The 13,001-nt window shown below is 43.9% G+C and overlaps 1 protein-coding gene across 2 annotated transcripts in view; it reads right to left on the bottom strand.

Moving 5' to 3' along the window:
- Positions 1 to 13,001, bottom strand: part of Prkar2b (protein kinase cAMP-dependent type II regulatory subunit beta) — a 105,080-nt gene that overhangs the window by 18,646 nt on the left and 73,433 nt on the right. For both annotated transcript variants that reach the window (XM_021201631.2, XM_029541043.1), the window contains exon 4: positions 10,498 to 10,581. In XM_021201631.2, the coding sequence (XP_021057290.1) occupies positions 10,498 to 10,581 (84 nt within the window). The remainder of the gene's footprint in view (positions 1 to 10,497; positions 10,582 to 13,001) is intronic.

A 13,001-nucleotide genomic window follows, 5' to 3' on the forward strand; every position in this document is an offset into this window, starting at 1 on the left:
GGTTGTACAAGCTTGCAATCCCACCAGCAATGGAGGAGTGTTCCTATTTCTCCACAACCTCGCCAGCATCTGCTGTCACCTGAATTTTTAATCTTACTGGCTGGAATATTTTAAGTATATAAAATAAGAAAGAGTGAAACCCAAACCACAAAGTCAACAAAGAAAGGGAAGAGGTCTAGAGGAAACAGAAAATGAAGAAATATGGATTACATTTTCCAGAACTGGAAGACACAAGATTTTAGGCTGATAGAGAACCAGGCTCTCCCGTGGCCAGCAAAGACCCCGTGTCTAGAGATCCAAAATACTTCTGAGGAGGGTGTGCCTTAAAATAATTTTGGAAAGAAGATGCCCAAAGTCTCTCAAAATAAAGAGAAATGCAAACTAAGATTGAAATAGGATTCCACTCCTCTCACTTAGCAACGTTCACTTGTGGAGGACGGCACGAGGAAGAGACATTCTCACTGGCTTCTATGGAAAAGTACAAATGGAATAAACAAATCACGGCAACATTGAGTAAGATCTCAAATGTGCAACCCCCACTCTGACCACTCCTCCAGAAAGCCACCATGGGGTGACATATGTTGTGCCACTACTCACACATCACAGCAACACAGAATAAAACTGATGCCTCCCTACGGTGCTGGGTCAGTAAATACACTACACCATGTTCCTATACATTCAGCACGTGGGGATTCCCCTGCCGCCACCTTCCTAGGGAGTTGACGACTGTGGCAGGACTCTCAGAAAGGGTGCAACTGAAAGTGTGAATCTGCTGAGAGGAGTGGGCAGAGGGAAAATGACCCACATAAGGATGCACCAGCCATCTTCCGTCTCACTAGTCCTGCCCCAAGGCCGGCATGAGGACCATGGGGTATCATGGGGGGTTTAACACAGCATAAAGCCTGCTTAAGCATAAGAGCAATCGATCGTGGAGCTGTCCTGCTAATGTTGTGTTCTCCTTCCCTGCTGATGTCCCCTCTGTCCTTTGTCCCTTGACTGGTTGCTTTTTTCCCATCTCCGTCATGCCCTCTGCTTTCACATCACTCACGCTTTTACTCCCTACCCCATTTCCCCTTTCCAATAATTTAAGAACATGTCCCCTCTGTGTCCCCTTCCTAGCCCCACCTCCACACATGGAAACTAGAAGTGTATGGGCTGGCTTCTATCACTAAACACGATCATCTCCGGTTTTATCCCCTTTCCTGAAAATGTCAGACCTAGTCCTTTACAGCAGCTACTAAATGATAAAATTAGTGGAAATCAGCATGTTTGAACTAGCGCGAGACCTTATTATTTTTCAGAGGAATTGTAGTTTCATAGCAAGTGGCGAGGGATGCACAGATTTCCCATAAGCTGTTTGTCCCCATACTTGAACAAGCTTCCCTCAGCATCACTAGTCCCCACCGAAGGGCTCCATTTGTTGCCTTGAACCTACAGACACACTATTGTCACAAGTGAAAGGACATGGCTACAGTTTCTCTGTCCCAGTAAGAGCCTGAACCCAGCTGTTCATCTTCTCTGTCCCGTGACTCTTGGTTACCACTGAGCCCATTTTACTGACTCCCATCACCTACTACTAGGGATGTCTGGCATCCTAGTTCAGGTAGGGCTAGCCTCTTCAGACTGGCTTCTTTGACTTACTAATACATGTTTCCTTTGTGTCTTTTCATGGCTCCACAAATTATTTCCTTTCACTAGATAATATTCCGCTGTCTGAATGTACCACAGTTTATCCATTCATCCATGGAAGAACATCCAGGTGGCTTCCAACACTGGGCAATTATAAAGCTGCTATGGATGACTGTACCCTGGTTTCTGTATGAACGTTAGGTTTTTGACTCCCACAGTAGATAAGCCACTCTGAATCCCCACAGCAGCGAGCCAGCGTTCCTGTCGCTCGGCACCCTCACCACCACATCAGTGATCTAGATTTTGGCCATTTTGATGGGTGTGAATTATCTCACTGTTTTGATTTTGTTGCTTCTCTCCTGTGACACAGGGCACTGAGCATCAACCCTCCCTAGGAGGTCCCAAAATATTTCCATTACCCCTAAAGGAATCCTTGTGTCTGTTAAGCAGTCACTTGCTACTTTCATGGTTCCCTAACTCCTTAGAAACCATGGATCTGTTTATTTTATGTAGATACCTATTTTCTGAATATTTCAATATAAAATATGTTTTTTTTGTATATAGCTTATTCCACTTAGCAGGTCTTCATGGTTCTTCCCCACTGCAGCATAATCAATAATATGCATTTCCTAGACTGGATAACATTCCATTGGTGTGATACACCATTTTACCTATTTATCTATCTCACCTGTCTTGATCTAATTTTCAATCAGGTTGTTACTGCTAAGGTGTTTTTTTGTTTGTTTGTTTGTTTGTTTTTAATTATTAGGATGTTTGTTTAGCTGCTCTCTATCAGGTGTATCTTTTTAAAATTTATTTATTTTTAATCTCTTGTGCACTGCCATTTTGCCTGCATGTATGTCTGTATAAGGGTGCTGGATCCCCTGGAACTGGAGTTACAGACAGTTGTGAGCTGCCATGTAGATGCTGGGAATTGAACTCAGGTCCTCTGGGAGAGCAGCCAGTGCTCTTAACTGCTGAGCCATATCTCCAGCCCCAGGGTGTATCTTTTGCAAATATCTTCTCTCTGCTTATGGTTTGTTCCTTCATTCTGTTGATAGTATCTCCTATAGTCCAGAAACTTTAGGGTTTTTGTTGTTGTTTTGTTTTGTTTTGTTTTTCTTTTTGAAGCAGCGTCTCACCATGTAGCCACCCACGTCCTGTACTTCACACCCCCTCCCCTGCCTTAGCTTCTGAAGTACTGGAATTAGAGGACTGGAACATGACACTTGGCCTTAGGAACATTTAATTTCAGTTAAGTCAAGATTACTGCTTCTTTCATCGACTGTACTCTTGGTGTCCTATCTAAATAGTCGTCTGAAGTCTAGATCATCCAGGTATCTATAATTTTTAGGAGTTTTGAACATTTTACATTGAGGTCTCTGATCCATTTGAGGTTCATTTTGTGTGGGGTATAAAGCCTGTCTGGATTCTTTGGGGTGCAGCATCCACTTGTTGCCTTTGCTCCTCCATCCTGTTGACTCACATGGAGCTATTCTTGGGGTGTATTCAGCTCTGCTACTCAACAGACACATTTCTTGCCAATATTGGTATCATACCTTATACTAAGAAGTGTTGAAGTCATTGTCAATTCACGGACTGGCTTTCAAAACTGTGTAGACTTTTCTGGGACTTTGCCTCTCCAGATTTATCTATTTTAGATGTCAATTTTAGAATCAGTTTACTGGGCCAGCAAGATGTCACATAGGCCTGATGACCTCAGTTTGACCCCCGGATCCCACACTCTACTGATGGACATTTAGATAGTGTCTACACCCTTCCAGCTCCTGTGGACAGTGCTGATATGAATACTTGTATACCAGTATTTGTCTCAACCAGTGTTTCATGTCACTCCTTCTGAACGTCTATGAGAGGAATTTCTGACCTATACAAGATCTTTACACTTAACTCTGAACAGCTGAACCACTTACTTTGCACTAGCAATGCATGAGAGTCATAATGTCTCATGTCCTCAACATTTGTTGTTGCTATTGTTGGTTTGGTTTTGTTTGTTTGCTTGTTTGTTTGTTTTTACTTAATTATAGACATCCTATTGGAGATGAAGTAGTGTTTCATTTGGTCTTGATTTGCATTTTCTTAATGTCTAATCATGCTAGGAATCTATCTGCTTGCTTGCATTTGTCTTCTCTGGAGAAAGCTATTCAAGTACTTTGCTATTTTAAAATTGGATTTTTTTTCCATATCGTACATTATTTAAATATTTTGAACACTAGACCTTTTAAAAGTATATGATCATCAAATATTTTCTTCCATTCTAGAGCTTATCTTTTCACTTTTTTGTAAGTGGGGGTAATGTGTTGTGACTTATTAAAATGTCCTGTTGATGCAAAGTTCAATGTATCTCTCTCTTCTCATTTTTGCTTTGGTATCTAAAAATCCACTGCTAAATCCCAGGTCAGGAATATTTCATCTTATGGGGTGGTTTGAATGGTAAGTATTTGTGGGTGCGCACGTGCACGCGCGCGCGCGCGCACACACACACACACACACAGAGAGAGAGAGAGAGAGAGAGAGAGAGAGAGAGAGAGAGAGAGAGAGAGAGTGAGTTAAGATGCAGATATGGAGTTACCCTGCAACAGGGCAACAATACTCCTCCTAGACAACAAAAACTAACAAAAGAGCTAACTCCAGGAATGATTTCTTCTTTGGAACTGTTGGGTCCCACAGACCCTCAAACATTATAAGCTATTACCACTGTTCTTGGTTACCCTCTAGAGCATGACACTAAGAATGAATTGCTGAAGACATGACATAGCTGAGCTGTCAAACATGACAAGATCAGGATGGTATGGACCTAGAAACTTCATCCCTAGGAGCTAGCTTTCACAGTGCTGGCAGGGCTGTGCAGACACTAGGAGTGAACAGTACTCGTCTGCACCCCCAAAGCTACGGCAATAGTTCACCTAGCAAGACGTGCCCATGGAAGGAACCAACCACTTTCTGATTGGATCTAAATCTCACTCCACAAGGTGAGCTTATGGGTACATAAGTCATAAGTCCTAGGGAGGAGCCTATCCTATTATGCTTCTAAATGTTCAGGATATCCATCCATCCATCCATCCATCCATCCATCCATCCATCCATCCATCAATGTGCCTACCAACTCTCCTGAGAAGCTTCCGTGTGCAGTAGATGGTGACAAACATGGACCTTAACTAGCCAGAGAATAAGAGAGTCCCCAGTGCTCAGCTTTAAAGGGACTGGGTATACTGCATCACCCCCACAAGGTTCTGATACCACTGCAGAAGAAAAAGCAGGAATTGTATAAAAGCCAGAGGCAGTGAGTGACTCCTGACTGTCAGGTAAGAACTTCTGGATACAGCAGGGCAGTCTCAGAGATGAACTTACAGCAGCTGTGGTAGCAATGCAAAGCCTGTGCAAGCCCAGGGCTGGATCCAATCCCAGCATAGATATCGAAGTTGGACACACAATCCCACCCCTAGATATGCAGTGACTGACAACTGTGAGATGCTGGAAAAGGAAGGATGAGTTTTTCCTAAGAGGTCAGTCTGGTCAGAAGAAAACACTCCAGGAGAAGGCCACATGGCCAAGGATATTTGGGGCAGTGCAAACTGGTCTTGAAAGGTTTATTGGTTCTGACACACAGTTGGGTGGCTTAGGGAATGGAGGGTGGATCTGGGAAGGGTTGAAGGGTGAATGTGATTAAAACGTGTTGGGTAGGGAACGTGAAACTTGCAAAGAACTAATAAAAGATAGAGGCTCTCTGTACATATATCTCTATGGTATCTAATGCATTAAATAAGAGAACAGGGCAAAACACTGCCTAAATATTGCTGCCACTAAAATGTTAAAAAGAAGATATTTGGGGCCAGAGAGATGGTTCAGCGGTTAAGAGCACTGACTGCTCTTCCAGAGGTCCTGAGTTTAATTCCCAGCAACCACTTTGTGGCTCACAACCGTCTGTAATGGGATCCAATGCCCTCTTCTGGTGTGTCTGAAGACAGCTATAGTGTACTCATATAAAATAAATCTTAAAAAAAAAAAAAGAATGTATTTGCATATGCACTGCAGAGCCCTAGGAAATAAACATAATAATATAGAAGATCTTGTCTACTGAGAAACGGAGGTACTGGGAGACAGTTGTAGGGAAGATCCTTTTCGTTAACTTTTGTTAAATTCATGTGTAGTGATTGAAATTTCTTAATTAAAAAAAAACAAAAACAAAAACAAAAAACCTCTCTACAGAGAACAACATTTTGAATCTTCCCATGGACTAAGAAGCAGGTTGTAGGGTTTTTCATTCCTCCCTGCCTGTGCATGAGCTCTGGCTCCTCTTCATGGGCAGCAGCCAGAGCTGAGGATGGAGCCAGGATGGAATAAAGCAGAGATTCCTAGTGCTAATTAGCCCCATGGGGAGCTTTTACCCAAATGAGTTCATCAACCTCAGGCAGCATATGGTCACCTATCAACATTCTGAAGGTTAATTAAATGGCTTGCTAATACTGTATCTTACTTGGTACTCATGATTTGTTTCTTTGAGGGCAGGTAGTGGGAAAATATCAGCTTTATTGATTAGTTCTGACTCTAAATGTCAGATGGAGAAAAATGAAATTGCTACAGTAAAATTTTTTGGTTTTATTAGAATTATCCCCATTTTAAGCAGACGTATAAAACATGGCTTTTAATTATAAGGCTAAAGCACTCATACTAGTATACAAAAAAAAAATCCTAATAAAATCGAGAATTTTGCTTCTTAAATCTTTTCTATATGACAGGTGTCTGCTCTAGTCAATCAAAATCTAATTTCCCCCAGTAATTACCCACAGTGCTGAGGACTTAGGAAATCTTTAATACACAGAGGCTTATAGTGCTGCCAACAGCCACTGTTGAAAACCCACATTAAGTTCTCTCACAGAATGCAGATTCGAGACGGAGCTCGATAATAGCTCTGAGTCATCGAGGCGGCAACAATTCACTGGACTGATGGAAGAGCCTACCGTATAGCACAGAACTGCTCCAGTTAGCCTCAAATTAGAAATATTTCAGGAGGAAAACGGCCCACAGAGTTGAGCATTAAAATATGCATGAAGAGTATCATCAAAGACACTAATAATTAGAAAATCTGTGCTTCAATATATAAATATACAGTACTCCACGGAGGAAATGTGCTGAGGTCTGAGAAGTGTGAATTTTTCAAATTAAGCAATGGCACCAGGAAATAAATTCAGATGAGACAGTAGCTACAACGCCACATTACTCTCTGCAAATTGGCAATAACTGTTTCCCCTTCATCTGTGGAGCTGTCCTCGTCCTGGAACCCTCTTGCTGTCAGTCACTGCTGCTGGACACTGGCAATCATCCTAGATGTCCCTGCAGGCCCCAGGAAGGCCAACTGTTGCGTTCCAAGGTCTGGGAACCCTGCACTTGGAGCAGCCATTCCCCACACACCTTAGTTCAGGCCCATTTCAACCCGAGATGGGATGGGTTTTCCTTCATGGGCTCCATGCTTTCCTCGTTCTAGCCTACATACCTCTCCTCACTTCCCCTTTAACTGCCAAAGGAAACAAATAAGACTGATAAATCCCCTGCTCCAAACACTTCAGTTGTGCCCACTGTGTTCAAAAAGAACAGAGGAGCCGAGGATGGGGGAGGAGGAACGTTATCCTCTGCACAGAACAGGGCTCTTGCACGCATGAACTCACAGCAGCTTTGGCTATCTGCACAGGCGCAGCAGCAGTTGTAGCTAACCTGCGCAGGCGCAGCAGCAGCAGCAGCAGCAGCAGCAGCTGTGGGTATCTCTGCAGGCCCAGCCCTTAGCAGACAAGCTGCTGGGATTGATGGCTACTGGGACGAATAGCCACTTTCCTTTGCAGGCTTCGACCACCGGAAGGCTCCCCCACGTGCCAGTGGATGACCCCAGGGCCCATAAGCATGCAGGCAGTACTAAGGACTCAGTGGGTAGAAAGAAGGAAAACGAAAAAGGAAGACTGTCCAAAACCACGGTGGATGGCTCCTGATGAAAGACCTCTGAGGTTATCTTCTGGTGTGCCCTCGCCCCCGTGTACACACTTACACCCACACGTGCACATATGCACACAGACAGACACCGATACACACAGACAGATGATATGCAAAAGAAGTTACCAATTTATATTTAATAAAGGTTAGAGTAGGCAACATCCCAGGACTGTTTATGTTGGGCATACTAAGAACAGCCACGGTCCTTGCCCGCTTTCCAGAACTAGGTTCCTTGGAGATACCCCCACACCACCTCCCATGACTCAGTACCAACAGCCCACTAACAGTAACCACTAATAACCTGGCTCCTCCCTCGCACGTGCCTTATCCCCATAAAACCGGCCATCACAGCCTGGCCTGTCTCTGTCTTCATCTCCACTCAGAGTCAGCCATTCTGCGCTCCCTTGCCCCCGATAAATCTCCTTCACGAGGTACGTTGCCTGGTGCCATTTTTATGGTATTCCTTGCCCCCTGCCTCATTGCCAGGATACCCTTGCAGCAAAACCCTTTCAGTGTTTAATTAATAACTGTTTCGTTCAGCCATTAGAGAAGCAGGCGTGGGAGACAGAACATGGCTGATTGCATTCATGGTCACACCGTGCCTCATCTTGGTACTTAAAGTATGTGGGCCAGAAACCTCAGTGTCACCTGGACACCTGTGAGGTGCAGGCTCTTGGGCTCCACTTCAGACCTGCTGAATCAGGATCTCCAAATTTACTAACAGCCCTGATGATTCACAGTTGTATTTAAAACTTGGGAGGCACTGAAATTCTCCCATGTAAAATCTTAGTAAGATAGTAGAGGATCCTTAATGAGCCCACCCCTAAATATAAACGGCTCAGTGATGCGGTTAGTGGACTGAGTAGACAGACTCAGTCTGAACGGATGACGCCAACCAGAAGAGCAGAGCTGCAGTCAAGCTGCACTGTAACTTTTTTTTAGCTACACTTGTCTGTTCCTACTATCTTTCAAGTGGGTTGAATCCTTTGTATTTTGTAACAGCCTTATGCACGTATAGGAGGAGTTTGGGCCACTTCATCCCCATTACCCTCTCTTACTCCCTCCCTCTGAACATCCCAACAAGACTCCCTCCTACTTTCTTTTCTTAAATGACCCACTGAGTTAAATTCAGTTAAATTCAGTTAAATTCTGCATAAGCATGGGGTGGCAAACCACCTGGGGGAAAAAAATGGCACCTCGACTGAAGCAATCAAAGATCACAGTAAGTTTTAATAAGACTTGATTTTGATAACCTGTCTGTCTGTCTGTCTCTCTCTGTGTGTCTATCTCGTGTGTTTGTGTGTGTGTGTGTGTGTTTCTGTCTGTCTGTCACATGTGTCTGTCTGTGTGTCTGTCTGTCCGGATGCCAGAGGTTAACCATAGGAGTCTTCCTCTACCACACTCTACCTTATATTTTGAGACGGGCTCTCACTGAATACAGAGTGAATCATCTGGCTAGATAGGCTTATTACCAAGTCTCTGGGATCTACCTGTCTTCTTCCCCCCACACACACACCCTTCCCTCCAGCGCTGGGGTTACAGGCACATGCTGCCACATCTGGTGTTTTCATGGGTACTAGGGATCTGAACTCTGGTCCTCATGTTTGCATAGTGGGCATTTTACACATGGGGCCATCTATTCCCAGCCCTAGACCATCTTTAAGTACCATCACTTTATTAAACTTACCTCATCTATCCAAACTACTACTACCACTAAGTATGCGTACCTAGATAAAGAAGAAACGGGAACTCAGAATGTTCTGGTTTCAGGCCATTCTTTGTTTTTGAGACACGGACACATACAGAAGGCACTGGGGACATATGCTACTTAAAGAGAGAAATGAAGAAGAAAAAAATGTGTACTCTACCCTTAAGAAATGAATAAATGAAGCAACATATAGATTTTTGTTTAGTCAATCATAAATGTCAAAGATGGTAATCTGAACTCAGGGATGATGTAATTTTTTACTGTTTGCTCCAAAGTCCAACTATAAATCATGTTCTTGTAGAACATGATAAAAGGTTATACAAGAAGCCAATGGAGATCTTATAAACATTTCAGGGTACAAACATGACCTTATATAAAATGGTATGATGTAGTACCTTAATATTTCAAAAATAAATAAATAAATAAAGTCCAGAGGAGGGTGGACCCTCATCTTAACATCAGCAGGACTGGATACTCTCGGGCATCCATCTGTAGTCTAGGAAATGTGGAGCCTGAAAAAGCCTTGGGGTTGAAGTGAGCTAGTAAAGTTGGTCCTTCAGTTCTTCCCTAAGTCACAAGATAGCAGAAGGCACTATCTGTGATGACAAAGCAGAACACTGAAGAGTGTGAGGCCCAAACCAAGTGGTACGCTAGAAACACCCACTGTGGAGACTAGAGATGTCAGGATTCTTTCAAAGAATCAAACATTCCCTTGCCTTAAGCCAAGTGAAACATTCCATTTAAAATATGAACAACACAGAGCTTAATTACATTCAAGGATTCTTATTATCGGCTGCTGGGAGCGGCAGAGAGGACCCTTCTCAGAGCCTCATGCTACACAGAGAATACAGGGGCCTGGCCTCTCCTCCCTGTCCCATTCCAGGGCTAGGCAGGGGTCTGGCCTCTCCTTTTCTGCCCCATTCCAGGGCTAGGCAGGGGTCTAGCCTCTCCCTCCCTGTCCCATCCCAGGGCTAGGTTTGAGGTGCATGGCATTCTCTTCCCTTGGTGCCTTAGCACAGCTCATCTACAGATTCAAGCCAGCGAGCGCAAGTAACCACTCGGCTTCCACTGTGATCACCAAGTGATCTTAGCTTGGAGAGCGGCGGACTCAGGTCCTTGCCCAGTTCGTGACCCACTTCTATTATTATGATTTCTCTTACTGGATCCAGGTTCTTAAACAGCAGGATGTCTTTGCAAGCCTCTTGCAATCTGTTTCTCTGATCATCGGTTTTGGGATGTATTATCTGAAAAGACAGCAAAATTGAGAAAGCAAACACAGCAGTCAATACCAGGTAAAATCTAACAAAACCCAAAAGGAGTGCTGGAGAGAAGAATGGTTAGTGCTCCAGTCCACTCTCGGACATTTGCTTTGGATGCCAAACAAGGATTAGCCCACGAGCACAGGAAAATAACACCACTGCTTCTGGGTGTAAAGATCATCTTCCCTCAAGATCAGCAGGCACATTATGAAAAGATGCATCCTAGTCTATAAGGAATGTATACGGGACATAGTGTTACATAGTTACACTGGAAAGTTAGACGTTGTTCCTGATCTTAAAACTCTTCCAGAGACAGGCTCTTTCCATTAAAACCTGGTAATGTTGGCAGAAGCAAATAAATTCTTAAATGTATACTTCATTCAAGATTAAAGAAAATTTTAGGAAAATTGCAGCAGGTAACTTTCCTGACAGCAGTTCAGAGAAGGGACCCAGCAGCCACGCATTGCCCCCAAGGGAAATGAATTCAAAGGAAATGACTCCAAGAAATACTGACACCATCATTTTAGGGTAAAGTCAGGAGAGGCCGTTATTCTAAACTCTCACTTAACACTTCATCTGGGACGGTGAAGCAGCCAGAGGGTCCTCTGTGAGACTCAACCGACCAACAAGTTGGGTTCTTTTTTCACAGCATAGGAATGCTTGAGACTGAATCCAAAGCCTTGCCCATGTTAGGCAAATTCTCCACCACTGAGCTATATCCCTGACCTCAAAAGGCTCTTTTTATTTACTGTGAACACTGTAGTTTGTGACTATAAAATGAGGTAAAAGACACTCCTAAAAGCAGGCATGGAGTGGATTCCTGGAGACCCAAAACACTACTTCTCCTATTCCAATGTTGACTCAAAGAATAACTGTAGGATCTCATGAGCAAATGCCTCACCGTTCCCATCAAAGCAGCCAGAATCAGACAGCACTGAGCCTGTGCCCACACAGACACCAACACTCACAGGCGTATTCAACTTAGCAGAAGATATAGCTAAAACAACAAAAACAAAAACAAAAAACGCAATGGACCCTAAACCTAAAAAAAGTTGGCCTTACAGTACAAGGAAAGGATTCTGATGGGCACCACGCCTGCTCCTGGGACTTACAGGTGACACGAAAGACTACTAATTAGTGAATAAATCCCTACAGGTGTTTGGCCAACCAACTGAGTGCTGTGGCTTGGGACTCTGAGTGCCCCCACACTGAGTCCTGTGTTTGTGCTGCAGCTCTGACGACTGTGGGGGCCTTGGCAGGTGAGGGCCGGCTCACAGATGCACAAGGCTTTGGGCAGGCCCTTCTTATAGCTGCCTGTCTTTTCAGACCAGCATCCTCTTCCTGGATGCTGCCCTGTGACACTCTTGCCACCAAGGACTAAGTCACTGTCACAGCCACCCTTCCCCCACCTGATGGACTAAACCTGCCCAGAAACTGGATCCCAAACAAACACCTTACTCCCTTCCATTATGTCTGCCAGGCACTTTTTTTCTTGTGCTATTGTTAGTCACTACACAAGGGGAGAGGTCCATGAAACCTTTGTTGACTATCTGACCCACACTGATCTGAACCTAGCCCCTAGCCTGTGCTACACAGAGACCTTCAAAACTTACATCATAGTGTGAGCTTTTATCAGCTCACAGGGTCTTTTGGTTTTTACTAACATTTCTCATTTCAGGATACAAAGCAAGCATCTATGTAGCATTTGATATATGCTAGATAGTATTTTAAGGGCCCCATATAAATTCATTTTAACCTGGTAACAGAGGTGAGACAATAAACTCACCCAGTTGATTTTATCTCACAATCTGTAAACTGCAGAGAGCTCAGATTCATGCTGGACAGGCCAGTTATCAATGAACACTCAGACCTTACTACAGTGAGCCACACCCATGAGCACATCTGTACTGAATAGTCTCCTAGCTAAGAGTGGCTCTACCTTTGTAATCAATCTCTGTGTGTGTCTTTGTCTCTGCCTGTCTCTCTGCCTTTGTCTCTGTGTCTGTCTCTCTGTCTCTCTCTCATACACACACACACACACACACACACACACACACACACTTTCTAACACATGGAAATTAGATGAAATTCCAGTTCAACAGACATGCTTCCATTTGCACACTGCCTGTGCAGATCTGAGCCACGGCAGCAGGCAGGGCTGAGTAGTTTGAAGACAGCTTCCGACTCCCAAATATTAAATATTCATGTTGAGGAGTAGTGAATTTTCAGTCAAAAAAAAAAAAATTCCCCACTAAAGCATTTGCCAACTCCTGCTCTGAACCTCTACTGCCTTTCAAGGAAAAATCATCAGAAAGGCAACTAATATGGCTTCCTTAGCTGCGTTCTCCATATTCCGTTACAGAGGGAACCCTGCGCACGGCCCACTTCACTCTCCAGTAAGACAT

This window comes from Mus pahari, chromosome 7 (genome assembly GCF_900095145.1).
Source record: "Mus pahari chromosome 7, PAHARI_EIJ_v1.1, whole genome shotgun sequence".
Lineage (NCBI taxonomy): Eukaryota > Metazoa > Chordata > Mammalia > Rodentia > Muridae > Mus > Mus pahari.